Source organism: Pleurodeles waltl, chromosome 11, assembly GCF_031143425.1.
Source record: "Pleurodeles waltl isolate 20211129_DDA chromosome 11, aPleWal1.hap1.20221129, whole genome shotgun sequence".
Taxonomy (NCBI): Eukaryota; Metazoa; Chordata; class Amphibia; order Caudata; family Salamandridae; genus Pleurodeles; species Pleurodeles waltl.
In genome coordinates, this window is record NC_090450.1 from 16,737,371 (window position 1) to 16,759,544 (window position 22,174).

Below are 22,174 nucleotides of genomic sequence, written 5' to 3' on the forward strand. Positions count from 1 at the left end.
CTTACAAATATACAGTCCACTATCTGTAACATCACAGATTTCAGCAACACTGTCCTTTTGATGTTGGTGGATCTAAGTGCAACTTTTCCTATACTCCACAAATGTGCTTTGTACAAAAGACCGCAGGACACAATAGGCATTTCTAATCAGTCTCTAGGCTGGAAGAGGTACTTTCTCATGGATAGTGTAGCAGAAGTAGTTGTTGATCAGGAGTAGGTTGAAGCTGTTCTAGTGGAGTATGTGGTGCCTCAGGGATCATACCTACCCCTCATATATAGCCAACCTTTGCACCAACTACTAATGGATGTGGGAGCCAGTTTCTAGACCTATGATGATGACACTCACGTAGTCTTTCGTATATATCACAGCCAGGCTCACCCTAAACCCGCCACCCCACACTCACATCACCTCACGGGTCAAAGAGCTCCACTGCTCCCAATACACAAACATGCACTCTTCTTCAAACATCTCATACACACATACAAAGCCTTGCACTGCACTGGCCCCACGTACCTCAACAACTGCATAAACTTTCACAAATTTACCAGACACCTCCGCTCTGACGTCTCCTTGTACACATCCTCCAGCATATGCAGAACCAGGTCCAGCGGTCATGCTTCCTTCTACCTCCTGCCTAACTCCTAGAACAATCCGCCCATTCACATCAAAGTTTCCGCCTCAGTTTCTGAATTCCTCAAGAATCAGAAGACCTTGCTCTTTGCCCAGCACCGGCTCGGCTGCCTGAAGCAAGTTTAAGGAAAGTTATGGTTCTGCTTAAGATATCAAAAAGTCTGATTTTACCCTTTAATCAGATTTTAAACGCCAATCAGGAAGTAATGTTAAACCATTTTTCTAGCCTTTTCATGAACTGAGATAGGGAATTAATATTTTAATCCCATCTGGGCTTACTAGGAGAAAAGTCTTGCAAGGCCTACGCAGTGAAAGAAACTTCGAGTTGTTATTCACTGTGAGGGCACACTAACTCAAATATGTAAGTTCCCTATTTTTATATATGAGCATTCTGTTCTGGGGGCTCACAATGCACACTTTAGGTGGGCTTCTGAATATGTATGTATATAAAAATAGGCTGTCCCTCTATGGCATAAGCATCATTCTTCGCCATGTGTCACTGCAGTACATTTAAACTGCGGCCCAGCCAGGGCGCAGTGGTTGCTCCTGGCAGATAGATATTTTGTCATATGTGGATGGTGTGAATACACACTGCAGTGTACATATGATATTTAACTTTCCATGCCACAGGTGCACTTTAGGCACCTCTTAAAATGGAATATATAGGGAAGTTAAGCGGGCCAAACAGGGCCTTTCAATCTACAGCACGTTTTAGAGGAGGAAGGACATACTACTATTGTACAGCAGTAACATGCACAAAGTCCTAAAGCCAGAAAAAATAGGGCCATGGAAAATGAAAAATCTGGGGTGAAAATAAAAAATCTGGGGTGACAATGTAGAAAATGAGGGTTTGTTTCAGTTACCTATTAAAAATCTTCCAGCACTTGTTTATGCTTTTTGGTGCTATACAGAAAACAAACAAATGATTAACTGACAGGTAGCAAGCGATAGAGATACAAATAATCAGTTGTGTAATCAAGAAGTAATGGTAAAAAAACAACACATACATACTTTTGAACGATTTTGGGGAAGGGATTTAGACAGGTTCTATTGAATGTAGTACAAAACATACAAATGACAAATCTTCAAGCCTCTAAACATTCCCATTCCCTACATGTTACTACAGAGAAGATTTTTTCCCAATTCCTTTACAATTCATTGGGGTCTTGTTTTCCAAAAAAAATAAAACCTAATGGCACCAACACCAAGGGAGTTTTCTCCCATGCCATGGGGGGGCATTTTGTTTTGTTTTTACTGTCCCTCACCATCAGGGTATTACTGTCAGTCACAGGCAGTAAAAAAAACAAAAAACAACAACCAAAAACCTTCTCTAAATAGGGTAGCAAATCGGATGGCTTAATACTGAGGGCTAGTACTCCCTTGGGCTATCAGTGGAAGCTTTACGCTGAGAGTAAATTCTAATCTATCAGCATAGCATAAAGCTAGTGGTTCACCAGACTCAAAATTGTGTGGGAACCCGATAGTTTTTCGGACAGGGTATTCCATCACCACTACAACAGAGGGTCTTGTCTGCCAAACTCTGAACCAGGTCCAGAGTTCTAGATGGTTTAATGGGGCCTTTCTCTGCTGTGTGCTGTAGAAGTTTTCTTATATCTGGACTCTGGTCTAGAAGCAGCTTAGTAAGGTGCCACTTGAATCTGGCTAGGTTCCACTTGATTTCCAGTGGGACTGTTTTTTCCTTCCTTCTGTTTCCATTTGAAGAGGAGCATCTAGCACCCAGAGATCACAGTGCCCTCAACCCCAGTTCCAATCTGCATATCATGCAAAATCTTTAAACGAGGTGGCCACTAAAAACCTTGATGCTTATGTTGAAATAAATAGGTTGTGTCTGAATATCATTGTCAGAAATCTTTTCTGTCACAAAATATATTGCCCTATATATCCTTTACAATACTATGAACCCACTGGGAAGACATTTTCTATTATGAACTCCAATAGTGTAATATTTATGTAAGTGATATTTAGAAGACAGATGAAATTCTGATAAGGATATTCTGTTCCCATGATCTTTGGAACCAGGGACCTTCTAAACTCTTTCCAAGTATGATGAATGTCTGATATGGGGGAACAGACTTTTCTTTGTGTCTGTAATTGAATACTTCTGTAGTCATTTACCTATAATAGTGTCTGTGCTTTCATCTTGCTCCATTTCTCACAAGTGCTGAATTGATAATCACCAAAATCTAGTTGATGATTGTACAAGGTAGTGAGAAAAATATGCCTTGATTGTAAATCATAACTTCTGTAAGGTCACTCTAGAAAAGTTGTCATTGTTCCCTGTTTCTTTAAAACCACATGCCATGTCACATATCTCTGTCTGATGGCCAAGTTGATTGAGACACCGGAGTCTATTTTCATCTTTCCATAACACTCAGATTCTGTGCAGAATTGCTGAAGATATCCAGCCAGCCCACCACAGTCCTGAACAAATTCTAGTTCATCAATGCATGAAGAGGCCTAGCTCCCTAGGTGGCAGAGTTTGGTCTGTGGTAACAAGGACCCTTTCTCAATCCTAAATTAGCCATCTGCCATGTTACTGAAGGCTCTGCCGTTACATGTGCCAGTCTTCATAGATATATGCTCCATGTTTAAGGACAGCAGAAGGATACAGGCAGTGCTTTCTACCACCAGCTTGGATATATATATAAATATCCCCACACAATGTCCTACCTTAGAGTCTTAGACTATATAGCTATTGATATGCCAAATCCTACCAGCAGGAACTGTCAGCATCCTACCAGGAAAGGGCCACAGTAGTTTTTGATACTTACATGTCTGGACAATAATTATCTTGCAATGTTCCAATGCTGTCTGTTTTAGACTAGCTCTACCACACTTGCATTAGCCTCTGAGGCTGCCAAACTCTGTTCCAGATGCCATGGATTTTGTCATATATACCAACCCCTTTCATCACTTTCAGCTCTCTAGAAGCTCAACGCCAATATTGCTTACCCAAAAAGTTGGGGTGAGCCTTTGTAAAGTGTGATAAAAAAAGTTAATGGACTACATTTGATTACACACCTACACCCTTCAGGTCTCTACATCCCTTAGCTTGTCTAATCCAGGAAATCGTGGCTTGAAACCGATTGGTTGGGGTTGGAGATGTAGCAGAAGATTTTGGGAAATCCCTTACATTTAAATTCCAGCACGTCAGCAGAATATTTACTGTCTGGAGTGTTTCTAGATCCAATAATTTCAGGACATGCAGGAATCTCCTAATTTTTGTCTCAGTCTAGTTCAGGTGCACGGATTTTTCCCAAATTCAGCAGCCATTCAGAATCCCCATGACCCATTAGCCCTTACACAGCTCTACAGTTTAATTGTATAGCAGCTTTCTGTCAAAGACTATATGTATGACCTTGTTCCCTCTTCTTCTTTCCACAGGGCAAGTCACTGGGACCAGTCTCTTTTCTTCCGCAGTGCCCGCATCAGCACAGAGCAGAAGCACCTTCACTCCAGTGTTCTTTGAAGATCTGGTGACAAAAAATGCCTCCGAGTACGCTGCAGTGTCTTCTGCTTGTGATGGCAAAATCGAATGCATCTACGATACCCTGACTACAGGAAATCCTGCAATTGGTGCACAAACGCAGCGCATCGCCACCACCTTTGAGAACACAAATGAAACACTCAGTGAGTATACATAGTACATTAAAGGGCAGCAGTGGACAGCTTTAGGTAATTTGGGAGATTTTCAACATGGCATGTTGGCATGTGGGTGGACCTAAGTCATTTACATGCCATGCTTACCGATCAGTGTCCTTGTAACCTAGTCCAATTCTGATGACACAGCATTTTCTAGAAATGATAGCCTCTAATTATCCTGACCTTCTACTCTCTGCCCTTCCTTTCCCCTGTGGTCCTCTGTATATTCCTCACCATGAAAGCTACTGGCTCATTAGTAAACCTAAGGTGAATATTCACATAAGCAAATAGGGATGTAATCCTTGAATTTACCTTACTCGTACCTTCTAGGAATTTACAAAGTAAGTCTTGCTAAATGTAAGCCTACTTTTGTAGAGATCTCTGGCACAGGTGCAGAACTCTCTCTACCACTAAGTCCCAGTCAAGGGGTGGGAAAGGGAATGTCAACTTCTTTTTGCCACTCGAGTAGATTTTCTAGTTGAGCGGCAGCTTCCTCCACGCAAGCGGCAGCTTTCTCATCGTGAGTGGTCGGGTCCTACCACCGACCTCTCGTGTTCGGAAATCTCGCTCGAGCGCGACAACTTAACGGTTTCTCTCTTTCGTGATTACCAATTTAAAGCTGGCGATCGCGAGCGAGAAAAAAAACTTTGCAGAGTTTTTCAGAGTGCGGAAACCTCTTCGAATTCCACCAGCCGAGTGGAATTCTTCACCCACCCCTAATTATAACAGCAATTAACAATATGGAGTCTAAACAAGTTGCCTATACTGAGGTCTAGATTTTCTACAGGGCTGGATTTTGGAGTTAAAATACTGGAAGCCTTCTTGTTTCCCATACATTGTAGCCCATTTGGTTATCCATGAGATACAATGAGGTGATTTTTCATCAGACCCACTTTGGAAACAAATGTATCAAACAGATTCAAACGACTTTAAAGAACACATGCTGGTAATTGTCTCATGCTGCTATGTTGTTTTACATAATTGCCACACTAACTTTTCTGGACGACTTTCCATTACAAACAGGAGGCCCTAATTACAGTTTAGTGGAACAGGGTGGGGCACTTACCAAACGTGGTAAATACAATTTCCTCAGGGTGAGATATTTGCCACATGTGGTAAATACTGCATATTCTGTGTTATACACAAGAAAATGAAGCATAACATGCACAATCTGGTCTAAACACATTGGATATTGCATGATTTGTTTTTTCCTGGTTGCTTACAGTGGTAATTTTAAGCAAGTTTGACCTGCCAATATTTATCCAGGGAAAACTGTGAGGGTGCTATAATTATCATGCAACTCGTAATTCAGATCCAATGTAAACACTTCTTTGCATGGGGATCAAAACTTAGCCCTGAACTCGTAATAAGGGCCTCAGATTTTGTTTACAAGGAACTATCTGTCCCTTGCTTTATTGCTTTATAACCTTTTCACTGTGCGCTGTCTGCTCTGTCTTCTCTGCCCTAGATTGTAGATGCCTAGAATGATCAGTGAAGCCATCAATGATGTCATTAAACATGCTGTGAGTGATGTAATATGTGAGGTCAGAAGCAGTGCATGGCAGGACAGATGTTATCTATATACTGTCTACACTTGTTTCTGTCAGCATTTCTGCAATATACATTTTACAGAGAAGTCAATGATAATGTTTTGTGTTTCAGACACATTTCCACCAGTCATAATGGGGAATGCTTCCATCACGGCTTACAAAGGAGAACGTGTAGAAGTGACATACACTGCCAATGGCACAGGGGTCAAATTTACCCCGTACACATCCACTGACCTCAACCTCACTGGTAAGGACCTGCCCGGGTGCTCTCTGTAACACAACTGTTCGTAAGTGTTGCGCTTCATTGTGACGTGTCATGACTGGACCATCGAGGTGTTTCCATACGGCATCAATTAAGATGCTTGGGGGATTGTACTGCTTACCCAATCAAGAGTGCACATTCCCACACGTAGCCTAGATTTGAGGATGATATGCATCTGTGTTCTTTGGTAAAGTTGCGGTGTTACAAAGGCTACTCACATTCTTGAACAGTCCAATTTTGTGTGGAGTCCCTTTTTTTAAAGTAATGGAACCCGTGTTTGCAGTTCCCTTGATGCCATCAGCCATCACTTTTGTCTTTGCTTTTTCCTTTACCCATATCTCAGACCTGTCATTTTGTGCATGCTTTACTTATTTACCGGAGCAGGTTTTTATGGCATCCTAGGCATTTTCTCATTAATGTTATAGAAGAAATGGGATTTCCACCTTTCAAAAAACAAAAAAAACATGTTTTTAACATATTTGATTGGATCACTGAATTGTAAACATAAAAAATGTAGTTAGCGCCAGTTATACCTTTCAAGTTTAACCTTTGTAGTTAGAACTAGTTAAACCTTGGAGGTTTGATTGTAATAGCTACTGGCATAAATAAAAGATAACTAGTTGAACTATTGGAGACAACACACCAGAAAAGTTACAATCACACAAATAAGTCTTTGGGCCTGATTGAGATGTTGACAGATAAGTTACTTTGTCACAGCCGTGAAAGATATAATGGTATTTATATTTCAGTGGAAGGGATATCCATCACCGTTGTGACCGAGTAACTCATCCGCCAAGATCTCAATCAGGCCCTCAGTGTCTAGTAAAGCAGAACACGAGTTGAGTGCAGATGGTGATGATGGTGCCGACAATTGTAATAAGAACAATGGAGATGGTGTTGTTAATGATGATAATGGTGTGCTGGTAATTGGGATGGTGATTTGAATGGCAGTGATGATGACTGTGATGAGAACTGTGATACTGATGAAAAGAATGGTGTTAATTGCAACAACAAGGGTGAGATTGATGGTAATGATGATGATGGCAATTGTGATGGTGATAGTGCTGGTGGTGATGATGTTCTTGCAGACATTAATTTTCTTGATAGAGGTGGTGGAGGTGATGAGCATGATGGTGGTGATGGTTATAATGATGTAAATGATGATGAAGGAGATAAGGTTGACAATAATATGGAAACCAAGATGTAGATCAGTAGCTTCCAACCTTTGGTGATGATGATAGAGATTGGAATGATGGTGATGGGTCATGATTGTGAACACAATGATGATGATTACATTGGTGATTGTGATTACAATGATGATGATTACACTGGTGATTGTGTTTTTGATGATGATGACAATGGCGTGGATGATGCAATGGTGATCATGTCATTCATGGTCATGAAGTTAGTTATGATTAAAGTAATATTAATGATAATGGTGGTGACTGTGACGAGGGTCAAAATAATTATGGTGCTAATGGCAAAGGATGTTGATGATGATTATGTTGATGACGATGAAGACCATGATGAGAATGATGATATAACAATGACAATGGTGATGACAACAATGGGTGTGATAACATTCGAATCGTATGGACAAAAGAACATCATGGACTTTCGGCTGATTGTTGAAAGTACTCTCTGTCAAGCTATATAGCTTAGAACCAGTGTCCATTGCAATACAGAGTATCTTTCTGTTTATGAAACAGGACTTGTGATGTCTTTCTTCTATTCCCATTATTTTATTTATGAGCAATTCCTAGGCAGAATCAAACATGCATTACGTTCTGCCAGTGACAGGCAATGAGATGAGCATTTTCCTCCAGACTTGAAAAAGAAATTGTAGCGACATCCATTTCCAGTTGTCCCAGTTCATCTAAAAACAAACTATTGACATTCATCTGAAAAGATGTTGGGACAGCTGCTTTTGGTAACCCATGTCCTTATCTTACCCTACAGAAAATGGTGTGCTGTCCTGGGCTCCGAACAGTATAGCTGCCATCACTCTGCAAATAGTAGCTGTGGGCTCCAACAACTTGTCTTCAGTTTTCCAACCCATTTTCCTTCTCTGTGCTTGTGCTCTCAGTGGCCAGTGTGACTACACTGTGAAAACACAGTTCAATGGCTCATCTCTTTATGTGAGTATATACATATGTATGGGATAGACAATTTGTGTCATCAATGCTAGAATTAAGCCAGCTAGATGTCCTCGCTGAGGGTGAGGTTGGGCAAGATGGATCCGATTCACAAAATAATGTGTATTTGTCATGATACAAAAGGCTGCATTTACAAATGCAAGGTGTTCACAAAATAATTCATTGAACTGAAAATATAATTATATATACACTTGAATTATTAACCCAATGCTTTCCTAATAATCTATGTGAATAAATCTCATTCAAGGAGTGAACAGTTTTAAGGCATGGTGGTCCTTGAAAATGTGTAAACACACACAAAGGCAAAAGTAAATTCCTTTCCCGAGATGGCAGAGGAGGGGTACATCTAGAAAATTGCATGGGTTGAAATGAAAACATTGAGGGGTTTCTCCCAGGAGGAAAAACTTCCCCCATGGAGAAAATAAAATAAAAAAGTTGTATTAAAGGAAACAAAATAGCTCACAATAGGTATAATTAGAATTATAAAAAACAGGAAATGTGAGGTAGGAATTCACAAACGTTTTCCTGGAGCAAGCATAGGAATTTGTGGCTAGAAAAGCTTTCCAGGTTTATATGAGGAAATCTTTTGGAGATGGAAAATATTGTAAATCTGCAGCAATTCAGAGGCTTCAACTTTTTTATTGCAAATGAGGCCATTCTATTTCTTACATGTGCCCAAGTGCATTAGTCACCAATCAGCACGGTTTGTTTTTTAACATCAACATGCTGTTAGAGGAAAATTATATTTCATGCTATTACTCTCAAAATCCAAGACCTGCATGTTTTGTGAAATGAAGGCAGGGTGGTTGATATTTTGACAAATTAAACTGCTTAATCCATACAGGGATTCAGCTCATTGATATGGGATGCCTTCATTAGTTTGATAAATTCCAAAAGAATGAGCCTTAAGGTAGATTGATCAAAATGTTAGGTCTAGCAAGAGTGACATTACGCTTGATGTGATCATTGATAAGTATGACAGAACTGATCCTTTGTCTGTCCTTTAGCCCCTCACTGGTCATCATTTTTGGTGGGGTGTAAGGCAAAGGCAAAGTGTACAAACAAGGGAGGCCGGGGTTAAAATATAATGGCCTGGGGGGGCACAGAGAATGCCAAGGATAGAAGCTGCTGGGCCCAGCTGTCCTTAGTGTCTCCAAGATAAAACCAGGCATGATTCAGTGAGCTCTTGCGATACCTCTGCACACAGCAAAAAAAGGTAAGATTCATGCATTTGAGAAGGACTGATGCTAATGTATCCATTCCACAGGTCTCTGCTTGTGTCTGTAAAAATAATTACTCAGGAAGTTTCTGTGATGTCCCGCCTGATCCTTGTAGACAAGGCTGCTACCCTGGAGTGACCTGCAATGCCAGCACTGGCTGCGGCCCGTGTCCTATCGGTCTGACAGGGGATGGAATCAGCTGTGCAGGTGAGTGGCATCCATTGGTTCAAGGGTTTCATGGTATAGGTTAATTTAGTTTAGAGTAATTATAAAGCAGAGCCCTAGCTTCCAATGGAGCACTCGTGTGAGACCGGGGTACAATTTGGTGTTGTTTCTGGCAGTGGCAGGGATGAACATGTGAGCTTAGCAGAGAGAAGGCTTACAGTGCTAGGGGGATGATTCAATGATTGTTTATAATGACGCTAAGGAGGGAAGGCGAGGGTCTGAAAGCTAAGATAATAATGATTTCTTGATTATTTAGAATGCACACAGGAGGCAACAAGAAAAAGGAGGGATCTCACTGCTAGGGATATGATTAGCTAAACACTGAAGATGGTATATCATGAAAAACAAGAGTGAAAAAAACAGAGGGAGAGAAAGAGAGAAATGAAAGAGAGAAAGGAGAAAGAATGAGAAGAAGAGAAAGACAAATAGTGGCCAAAGAGTTTAGACTATAATTCAATAAGTGCACAAGAGAGAGAGAGATAAGTATTTCAGGGCTGTGATTTTAATTTTATTAGTGTTACAAATGACACCAGAGAGAGAGAGAGAGAGAGAAAGAAAGAGAGAAAGAGAGAGAATGAGGTCTCCGGAGGAAGAAAGAAAGCAATAGACAGAGAGAGCACCACAGAGGGACTCAGAGAGAGGAAGGGAGTGAGAGGGCACAGAGAGGGGAAGAGAGCCAGAGAGAGACAGACAGATAGCAAGAGGGGGCTGGATTCACAGAGCTAGGGGTACAATTTAATGAATGTTATAAATGGCCGGATGGAATCAGAGAGCAAGGGGGGGCACAGAATCAGAAGTATGATTTAATGAATTTTATAAATTGCACCAGAGAGAGGCAGAGATCAAGGCAGCATCACCGAGCTTGAAGCATGAGCCAATGAGTGGTGAAAGTGGTACCTGAAAAACTCAGTGTAAGAGGATCCTCAGAGAATCCACTAGCCTACTTATTGCTCAACTTAATTTCTCTGATTCTTCGTTCCTCATCCTTATGTGATAAGGAGGAGGCCACACCTCTGCAGACAGACACCATGTAGAAAATATGTTTTTCCAGAATGAAATTCTTTAGAAAATAGTATGTGTTCTTTTACCATTCCTTATCATGCCCTACCTCTAGCATGAGCCCTAAATAAGGATCATTAATTATGCCACTTCATGGTCATGCCATTGCTAAAAAATCAAAAACTGATCCAATACCAAAAACAAGATAGGATCAAAAACTGGTCATGCAGAAGTTACCCTGACAGTAGACAGGTGCTGACATCTATGTCAGCAGAGGCCATATCATGATTGTAATTGGTAACAAATGAGGAGCAAGGGGTCTATGTAGTAGCCGTGAAGATTTCTGAAGTAGACGCTCCAGCAAATTCTGTCCAAGAAGCAGCCACCCCTCGTGTCCTCATGGCCAGGATCCCCGCACTCTACAAGAGACGATCCAGCCCTATCACATAACTTACAGATAACTGTTCTCATCTAGAGGCTGAGTGTTGAAGTTGAGATGTGTAGCATTTCTGGGTAGCACCACTATTAACAAACAAATTGTTACACTGGCAAAAGTCAGCAGATCTGTTCAAACAAACATAACTGCTCTGATATCCGCTAAGTGTATACGCATTCTTTGAGTGAAAGCATCATTCTGCCTGTCATGAAGGATTGGGAAAAATGTACAGTAATTTCGTGACCATGATGAAAAGAGGAATTAGCATTTGAGAAAAACCCTGCACTGAACCTACGCGCCATCTGATCGGAAACAAATTTGTAAATAATAAGGTTCCCATTGAAGGGGTGAGAGTCAACAACGTATAATACAATTTGAGAAGAAGGCAATTATAAGCCTGTTTTATGCAGAAACAATGGAAAGCATGAGAAGTCATGGAAAGAGGTAAAGAAATGCCCAGCTACAAAGCCCTGCTTTCCTAACTTCCACAGCGAAAGTCTCTGGTGCCCTAAAGAGGTTTCATCCTGGAGGAGACAGAAAAGAGGACACAAGACAACTGGCAGAAACCATTAGCTGCATTTGACCATATGACAACATAATGGGGACCAAAATCTCCTGGGCCACACGAGACAGATCATTATTGCTATTGCACCTTCACTCCAAATTCTGAACAAGAGACAATGAATTTGCGGAAAAGGAGGCAAAGCAAAACATAGTCTCTGAGGCCAAGGAAGAGGAAGGCTTTCCTCCTCAGGTGAGCAAGGACAAAATATGTGGAGTCAGATCATTAGTTTTATTTGCACAAAGGTTGATCACTAGGCCACCAACCCTCCTGCAGTTCTCTTGGAAGATTAGCAGAAACATCTGTTGTGATGATGGAAAGACAGTGCTTAAATTGTCTCCCTTGAGATTGTCCACTCCCGGGTTGTGAGTCAGGTCTAGGAGGCACCCACTATAGATTGTCTGGCTGAAGCCACCAACAGAGTTGCTTACAAATCTTCTCCATAATGGCGATGGCAAAGTTAGTTGATGCTATATTCCAATGCCTTAGGATGTGCCAAATCAGGAGACTTATTGCATCAGAAAAGCACATGCTGCCTAAAGCAGATAACAAAACATGAATGTGTCTATGAGAATCTGGTTAAAGAATCAAAAACGACAAACCACGTGTTGTGAAGTAACCCCTTAACTTGTCTCCCTGCAACCGGATACATCCTCTGGCTAGGTGTTCAAGTTTGAAGAATACAATTCCCAGGTATGCTCAGAACCACGATCCTATTCGCTCCATATTTTGAAAGGGATAAGATTATTGTAAATTGATGATAACTCTGTGTGTTTGATGAATGTTGATGGCACATATAGTGTCATGAAGAAGTTGACTCTACGATGAGCATAAACCCAGACATTGTCCACGCATGGATGAGCCATTTTCCTTTCCCTGTATAAGACCACCATTAATGTCACTGAGATATTTGTGAACGACATAGAGATGACTTGAGAGCAAATAGGAAAATGAAGAATTGCCATGGGCTTCTTGAACACATAACCCCAGGAATTTGCAATGTGCTACATGAACTTGTACAAGTTCATAGGCATCTTAGAGGTTGATTCGGAACAAAACTTCCTTCAGATACACCAGAAGCCAGATTTGCTAACGTTTGTCCATCTTGAAATGGGAGACTGCTGCAAACTGATTGAGTCTCTTCAGATCCAGGACTAATTAATAATTTCATGTTGTATTTTTAAGTAAATAAAAAAAACTGAGTACCAACTCAGATCCTTATTTTATAGACGGATTAGTAGAAAGGCCACCTTCTGCATCTGAATACTGATGATTTTCTCAAATGCAAACCTCTTATGCAGGACTTACCGTTCCCACAAGAACATTTGAAAGGGACTTAACCCCAAATGTTGTTGACCCTAATCCGTGTGAAAGAAAAAGATAAAACAAAAAAGCTCTGAAGCTGCCAAAAAAGGGGAGCCCATCCAAGGATAGGTACCAAAAGAAATGGGAAGTGATGTAATATTGTTCCCTATTTGTAGGCCCTCTGAGAGGCAAGGCATGACAAGAGATAGTAAAAAATAATTTTTTCAAAAGCATGTTGTATTGAGAAAACAGCTTTACTATGGTGTGCATGCCTGCGGAGGGGTAGATTCCTTCTCATCACGTAAGGAATGGGATGGGAAAGTAGATGAAGTGTTAAGGAATTTCATAAATGGCACCAGAAACAGGGAGGATTTGATATATGATTCAATGATAATAGAATGACCCCTGCAGTTTGGACTGATTGATATATGGGTTAAATTACCACTGATGTACATTATAAGGATATTGCAATTGGGTCATCTGAATTTAGGTGTACAATAATTTGTGAATGAGCTTTGCATTACAAGACTCAAGTTTGAAGTCAAATCCATTTTAATGTATACTGCTGACAAACTCACTACTATGTTCCGTTGCAGATGTTGATGAGTGCTCCATGACGAATTCTTGTTCCTTGAATGCCACCTGCACCAATACAATTGGAAGCTACATCTGTACCTGCAAATCTGGATTTAGTGGTAATGTGGACATCAGCCATGAGTGGATAGTTAAGCGTTTTAAGTGGGAAGCGTTAGTTATGATGGAAGAATAAACTGTTCTAATTGTAAATAGCCAGATTTAGATCTCAGCATTGTATGAACATTGTAGTTCAGATCTGTCCATGCTCATGTCCTTGAGCCAGGTTGGGACTAGCCGCTAGCTTATTCTGCTTAACGAATAGTAGACATTTGGTTTTAGTGGGTTTCAAGATAGGTGGATGCTTCAATTCAGGTCTGGGTGAGGTAAGTCAGTGTGTGAGGCATAGATGTCTGGAGCAGAAAAGACTTTACAGAAAAGCTGAATGTTGTTAATTTACCTATTCTCCTATTAAACCACTCATTCATACATGCACCCAATAATAGCTGAAACTATTGACTCGATCTCAGAGTTACCTGTTCATTCATCCACACAGCCAGACACACCAACTTGCCAATCAGTGGAGATTCGCTGTCACTTTTAAAACAGACAGAGCTACTGGGGGGGCTAATCTTACGGACAGGTTTAGATATCTGGATTTGCTCTTTGTTGCTCCAGTAAAACTAGAAGGTGGCTCTGAGTGAAATTAAGAAATTCTATGATTTTATTGATAACCAAGTTTGTTATGGACATTTCAACATAACATTTGCTCAAATTTAGAACACGTCCTGTGGCTTTGGTTTATAAGTACTGGGTGCATTTTTAAAATAATATTAAAAATACAAAGTGTTTAAGAAATGGTCCCATTCACCTGGACAATAGCTCATCTTTGAGATGTTTGCATTTACCACACTGGAGTACTGTTTGTGTTAATCAAGACATGATGGCAATATTAGTGTTTTTATGTTATCTCAAACTTAGTCCAAAGGATACTTGAGGCCATGTAAGTGAATAGATAGCCCTACATACTTTCTTTCTGTTTTCTGTAGGGAATGGGACTTATTGCAGTGATGTAAATGAGTGCATGAACAGTCCATGTCCTCTGAATGCGACCTGCACTAACACAGTTGGAAGTTACATGTGTACCTGTAACTCTGGATATGAAGGTAACTTTACAACACAACTCCTTTTTAGGTTGAACCTAGACAGCGCTTGCGTTGTCTCTTCGAGGCATGTTGTATATACTTTGTAGGCTTATGTCCCACCCATTGCCTTTTTATTCGTCTCTTCCATTGTCCTTTAAAAATGTTTACTTGCTATTGGTGAATTCTCTCTCTTTGTCCCTCCTTTTTGTGTTTTGTTTCTGCACACAGAGCACCACTCAGTTACTGGTATCTTTCGGCTTCTGTGTTTGTTTTCATTTTGGAGGACTATTACTTTCTTTGTTTACTACTCATGTTTGTCGTTGCTTGTTTAACCATTGTTCAGCCATCTTCTGTTGCATGACTGGAGCATACATGCTTGCAGCACTACTCTCTGAACATCACAGACGTGTGCTTTTCTGACTATCGTTATTTAACAACCGTTTACTTGTTTAACATGTTGCGCGTGTTTCTTGTCCCCCCACATCTCCCCACCACTCTGCGCCATCCTTGCGTGCACCAGTCATTAGCCCTCCACCCTTCGTCGTTCCTTTTTTACCCTCTGGTCTCCAAGCTGGGGCTCTCCTTGCTCAGTGATGTGACTCCAGGTGCTGCTAGCTTTTCATGCTGCTCAGGTAACAGTGATGTGACCATATTGAGGGACATCTGTGGGGCCCTGGCAGCATGAAGTGGATGTGGCTCCTGGGGCCTGCTCTAAGCACACATCCCTCTAGGCAGAGCCTAGTTGCTTGTGCTGCACGGCTGCTGCTTCAGTGAGTAAAGGAGGTGCCAGCATTGACCAGCAGCAGCAATGCTCAGCCAGCCCTGAATGGGATGCTGATTGCTGGACTTGAGGATCCCTAGACCAAATTGGAGGTGTATTCCAGCAGTGGTGGTGGCAAGGAGGGTGCTTTGATCAGGGGTTTGTGGGGCCGTCTCTCTGTAGATTTGTGGCATACTGGAGAGGTTGCCGTCCGTCCCCCTAGGATTGTTTTGTTGTGATGCCTTTTTCTGTTTTACCCCACTGACTACCAGATGTTGATACAATCCTGGCACACACTGAGAACTTCCTGTGGGCATCCGCTGTCAAGTTCCTCAGCAAGAATGGCCTCCCGCAAGCGTTTGCAATAAATGTGTTTCTATATTGGTGGAAGGACAAGTTTGAGAATACATGTCTGTGAGTGGATGTCCCGATCTTTATATCACTATTCTTTACACCAAACTGTGGGACTATGTATTTCTAAAAAGTTGGTGTCGATTGCGACAAGTGCGCATGTCAGTGTTGCTCCCTATTACAGAATTAGCTGACTAATTGACTGCTTTAGAACACATGGTTGTTTGACAAATGCTTTATTTTAGAACCCACTCTTCCCCAAATTCGTTAATTTGAAATTTAATGAAACCGAGACAGCTGCTACATTTGCAAACTATAGCCTTCAGTCTTCGAGTCCTTTCTTTGTTTTCATTTCACTTCGGCCCTGTGGTTGAGCAGCAGCTCTTTATCTAATGTATACTCAGGCTTGAAAACACACCGTCTTTTATTTCAATGTCGGTATAGCAGAAGTTCTTATACTTTAAGTCTAGGGAGATGGCAGGCATGAGTTTGGTGGCTAGTAATGTAGTTGTGGATGCACTTCCCTTTATTGACCAGGGCTATAATGCCCCAGGGGTTCCAGAATCGGTAAGTTGAGATGTTTGTTTTGTGTTTATGCATGTTCTTAACTGAAGTGAGAAGACTGAAGATCAGGCATGGAATTTAAGAGAGGAACCGGTACTGCCTCATGGGTCAATGTCTGTAGATATAGGAAAAATACCAGAATTTAATGTTTGGTGTAGGGGTCGCCACTTCTCTGTTCTTCCCACACAGACAGCAGACTAAAAAAACATTGATTTGCTGAGGAGGTATATCAGGATGTACATAGACCAAGTGTAATATGCAATGGCCGCTCTTGCAGTGGTATTACCCCAATAATCAATCAGTACAGACTTTATAGTATTATTGCTGTCTTTGATTTTGTCGTTACTCATTGGCTTGATATTAGGAAAATGTTATTCCAGATGATAAGCAAGCTTGCAATCATGCCCTGGAAATCCAGTTTAAAGACCTCAAAGCGGTCAAAATACTTTTAGTGTAGTTGCTGTTTATCCTTTGCCAGCAGACCAGTATCCAGGGATCCTGGCATGATGTAATCTTTGAGCTTATAATTAAAAAAATACCACTGCCTGCAAAGAAAGTAACATTGAAAAGAATAAAAAATATGCTGGTATATAGTTTTATGTCATCAGTTGCTGGATTCACTTGAGGGTTGTCTTGCCTCCCTTGAGCTCTCTTAATTGTGTTTGAACCCATCTTTAGTTATCCACTCCCCAAATTTAAAGATGTAGTACAGTTATTTCTGCAGAACACAATACTTAAGCAATAGTGATTTGTGCTCCAAGACATCAGATGTGTCAGATCTGGTTTTGTGTTGTATAAAAACGTACACGCCTTCACCCACATTGTTTTCATTCCGCTACCCTTTCCAGATGAGAGGATATGCTGTTTCACTCACATCACCTAGCTTAGCTTATTATTTTCAGAGCTCCAGCTTGAAAAATGTGTTTGTAGGGATGCAGACGAAGCTCGCCTTTCTACTATGAAACATTTTTCTGTTTTACCCCACTGACTACCAGATGTTGATACAATCCTGGCACAAACTGAGAACTTCCTGTGGGCATCCGCTGTCAAGTTCCTCAGCAAGAAGGGCCTCCCGCAAGCGTTTGCAATAAATGTGTTTCTATATTGGTGGAAGGACAAGTTTGAAAATACATGTCTGTGAGTGGATGTCCCCATCTTTATATCACTATTCTTTACACCAAACTGTGGGACTATGTATTTCTAAAAAGTTGGTGTTGATTGCGAGACCCAATTCCCAGAGTTGGTGTTATCATGTCCCACTGCTCAAAAGCCAGGGTCACCCTATCTTGTTACTTTTAGTGGAAGCAGAGTAGGCTTACGTTATTCCATGAGATACATGCTTAGCAGACGTACACGTAATGTTTTTTTCTTTTGTCCATGCTACACAGTATTTTGCCAATGCTAAAGAGCATCGCCCAAGGCCCTTGCAAAACCAACAGGTCCCAAAGGCGAGACCTATTGGCTATGCCAATGCTTTTTTAATCTACACTTGGTTCCTTCTCATAGAATACATACAGCGGATAATGTCAATACAATGCTACCAGTGTTTTCTTGATCCTACCTAGGTAATGGAACATTTTGCAATGATGTCAATGAGTGTGTGAAAAGCCCGTGCCACCACGACGCGGTCTGCAGTAACACCCGTGGAAGTTACACATGCACCTGTAACCCTGGCTACCAAGGTAATGCATGATCAGTTCTCCTCCATCCTGTAAGCACAAGAGAACCTCTTGAACAAGTGACTTAGACCTGTGCACAAACTAGATACTAATATGTGTTTCCCCAGCTCCAATAAACATATTCCTTGTGGCACAATTCTTTTTGAATTAAATATCCAGCGGCTCAGTTTACTACCAGAATATTGATATTGAAATATCAACCTTCTAAAATATCATGGTCATTATATCAAGGGGCACAATATTTTGACAGTAGCTATATGGAGGTAAGTATAGTTTTGCTATTCTTAACTCCAGATATATGTACTTTCACAATATACATATTTAATATACGTAGATGGGTAAACTGGTAGGATAGTAAATGTATGTTACGTGTATATTCTTACCTTCTTGATATGCTGGGTCTCAGTATTTAGCCCACAATATTTTGGCAGGTGTATGTATTTGCCCTGAATGTTCTAAAATGCAACCCTTTGACACATTATTACTCCTAAAGATATTCAAGCACAGCTTTTTGATAAAGGTGGAAATGAATAATTGGCCATCAGTGTTATTAGATAATAATATGAAGTGTGTTTTTTTTAAATGTATTTAAAATAAACAATCATTGTACAGCAAAACAAATCCAATTCGGTTAAAAAACGTGGGATGTTGGTAGTCATCAAATATTTTACATGTGCTACGTTCGACACTATGGCCCTCGTTAAAACTGGCCCTGTACCGCTTGTTTTTGGATTTTAATGGATGTGATAATTATTGCTGATTCTGACTTTTTTAGGGAAATTTGTGTATTTTGGTGAATACCGTATGTTACTGAGAATGTTTTCTAGAATTAAATTAAGGCAGGTTTTCCCTGCCGAAATGTAACTACGAGGGCCAGATTTTATTGCAGTTGGTAATTACTGGGTATGATAAAATCTGTATCACTCATAATTGTGAACCACTTGTAAGAGGGCCCTAGTGGTCAGATACATAATATCATTGCAGTATATATAATTCTCTGAATACCTTCTTGGCCCTCTTAAGGTAACGGGACATCTTGCAGTGACATAAATGAGTGTGCAAACACCCCATGCCATACAAACGCGACCTGCATTAACACCGCTGGAAGTTACACCTGCACCTGCAACCCTGGCTACCAAGGTAAATCTGGAGTGGTCTTTCAGTGCTGTCCATCCTGTTCTTCTTCACTCTATAATGACAAACAGCTGTCTAAAAGGTCCAATCGGTTGAGCCCAGTCATCAATGTCCCTTGGTCAGAGTGCAAGCTGATATTTCTTCCTCTGCTGCTTTATATGAGAACTATCCTCAAAGCCTCTTCAAACCTCAGTGTGACTCACTTCAAAGGCCTATACTACCTGTTCTCTAATATCAACCCCAATGCCAAGGGCCAAAAGAACATTCCTCTTCTGCTCCCATCAGTTACACTTCACGTGGACTCTGGACATGCCTAGTTTCCCTGTAGAACCTAAAAGCTGGGAAAACAAACATGGGTTCTAGCTAAACCTACGATCATGAGTCAGAGAGACCCCGTGTGCACCATACAAGTTATATACTCTTGCGGGGTGATTTATATATGTGACTACCACCCACATCCCCTGCCCTGCCCCTGCTTGGTTCTGAGAAATAATCAAGTACTGATACTTCACTGTTAGAAATCAATAATACACATCCACCTTGAGTATAAACTATGTCATCTAAGTATGGTAACAATGAGCCACATACTGCACAGTCGAGCATTACAATTGCTACCTTGAACATGTCACATTTCAAATTTTTCTTTTCTGCCAAAAGAAGTTTGGGCGAGAAAACTTCTCAACTCCTGCGTTGCCACTATTGAGCAAAATGCCTCCCGAGATGCATCTTTATACGGATTTTTATGTTTTGTGAAAAAAATTATTAATCTATCCTTTTCATTGAAGCTGTTTTGAACATTAGAACACCTGAATGTTCTTTGGTCTTGAGTAACCATCTAGAAAGGACAGATGGACAGACATAAACTTAAACACACAGATAGATGGAGTTAGAGGTAGATAGAGAAGCGGACAAGTGTGGTTTTGTCACTCTCCCTTCATCCCAAAGTGTTTAGTCCTTCAACAAAGCAATATTTTTTATTTTATTTTGCATTTAAACAGTCAATCCAGGGTAAAGAAATAAGAAAATTCTCTTTAACTTGTCTTGCATTTCTATCAACAACAATAGACTTTCAAACATTTTCCTTTGTTTGATGATGACTGTATGAGTTTTGAGACCTATTGACATAATTCACTGGATGGTCCCTTTAATTTCATTGTACAAGTGAATGAGTACAGTAATAGAAACACATGCATTTATTATAGATATATGTACAAACCCTCCATTTCATTTGATTGTCCCTTGAGGAGTAAAAAACTCATAACACAGAGTGAGAAGGAAAAGAATAGGAAGAGGGGCCTAATAGAAGACTAATAAGGCCTAATAAGATAATAAAAAAGAGAATATAATACAATGCACAAGAGAATCCCCAAGATTTACGTTTACATATAAATCCAAAACACCTTCACAGATGGCAAAAAATAAAATAATAAGTTGTCATATAAATATTACACATACCTGTTTGACGAATCTTCATGAAACTTTGCACACCTTTCGCACCCGTTACACTGGTGGAGGATGTAAAGTTTTGAGGTGTGGGGTGCAAAAAAAAGGGGGAGTCCCAAAACACACTTGTACTCCAATGCATTTTACATAGACTTTTGCATTTTATGTAGCGTTAAAAAGGCTGCACACATTTTAAATTATATTTTTGGTAGGATTCAACATTATGGTTCACAGTTGATTCTTTTAGGTACTACTAGTAAGTAGAGTAAGTATTTTTAAGTTATAAAGTATTTTAACTTAGTGATATGTGTTGTGGCATTTTCATGAAATTCTGTGGTATTCTGCAGTAGCACCACAGTGCATAATTATGACAAGTCATTAGGTGATTGGCTAATGACTGCCTTTATAAAATGTTGTGTGTAGGTAGAGTTTGCCTGTGTTCTGGATTACGCCTCCAGATCGAGATATGTATTACATTTGGTATTCTTCCCTTTCATATTACCACATTAGTAACGTAGTAATAGGTAGGTGAACATATTTATAACTTTTTATATTAAAAGAAATACGGAGTTCCTCTGTACTACCCTCAAGAGCACTGCATTACCCAAAGAAATGAGTTAATTAGAAATACAATGCAGTATAGTGAAGTCAAGTCTATTTTATATTTTTAACATATTTAAATGTGGACAAAAGACTACAGAGTAGTGCGTTAATACCTACAAATTACAGTGCTACTACAAAAAGTGTGTTTCAACCTAGACTGGTATAAAAATATATACAAATCTATAAATTAAAATATCTACGTATTAATGCTTAAATAAAGTGGTAATAGGTAGTGAACAACAATAAACCGTAATACCTATATGTAAGACCCTAACACAGAACGCAGCAAAAGACAGACCGCAAAACACAGCAAAACTGTGATAAAAACTACCTGGCTCCTTTCACCTTTGGTAAGCAAAGACATTACCCAATCACACAATAACATATCAGCCCCAAGTACCATGGTATACTGTGCCACAATAGGTAACAACTTTTTTTTTATACAAGTTATAAGTTTAACACTACTTACACTATTTAAATATACTACCAACAATCAACATTTACCCATCATAATGTATATTTCTGTCACATAAAATGTACGTTCATTAACACACTTTTGCGCAACATCTGTTTCAAATAACACACGCTGCTCGATGCCACTCCACTCTATGATACTTCACTCCAATCAGTGTACACTGTTCTACTCAATGTCACTCCACTTTTCGTCAGTCCACTATACGTGACTACACTGCACAACAAAAGCCAGCTAGTCTGTATTGGGTTGTATAGAAATCAGTTTGATACCGTCTCCAGTCAGAAATAACCATGGGGTGTTTGATATTAACCCCCACTGCTGGAAAAAATAGTGTCAACCTGCCTCCCGATGTCACAAGTGGAGAGTTCACTACAGTTACCTTGAGTTCTCCTTGCCTGGCCTCTGCTGATGACAAAATTGCACCCTTTCTTCTTTGTGC

General features: G+C 40.3%; 1 protein-coding gene across 1 annotated transcript in view; it reads left to right on the top strand.

Annotated features, from left to right (window-relative positions):
- Positions 1 to 22,174, top strand: part of LOC138265048 (mucin-4-like) — a 223,263-nt gene that overhangs the window by 109,826 nt on the left and 91,263 nt on the right. The window contains exons 17-24 of the mRNA XM_069212596.1: positions 4,036 to 4,281; positions 5,956 to 6,090; positions 8,065 to 8,243; positions 9,529 to 9,688; positions 13,605 to 13,703; positions 14,631 to 14,747; positions 17,967 to 18,083; positions 19,104 to 19,220. Of these exons, the coding sequence (XP_069068697.1) occupies positions 4,036 to 4,281; positions 5,956 to 6,090; positions 8,065 to 8,243; positions 9,529 to 9,688; positions 13,605 to 13,703; positions 14,631 to 14,747; positions 17,967 to 18,083; positions 19,104 to 19,220 (1,170 nt within the window). The remainder of the gene's footprint in view (positions 1 to 4,035; positions 4,282 to 5,955; positions 6,091 to 8,064; positions 8,244 to 9,528; positions 9,689 to 13,604; positions 13,704 to 14,630; positions 14,748 to 17,966; positions 18,084 to 19,103; positions 19,221 to 22,174) is intronic.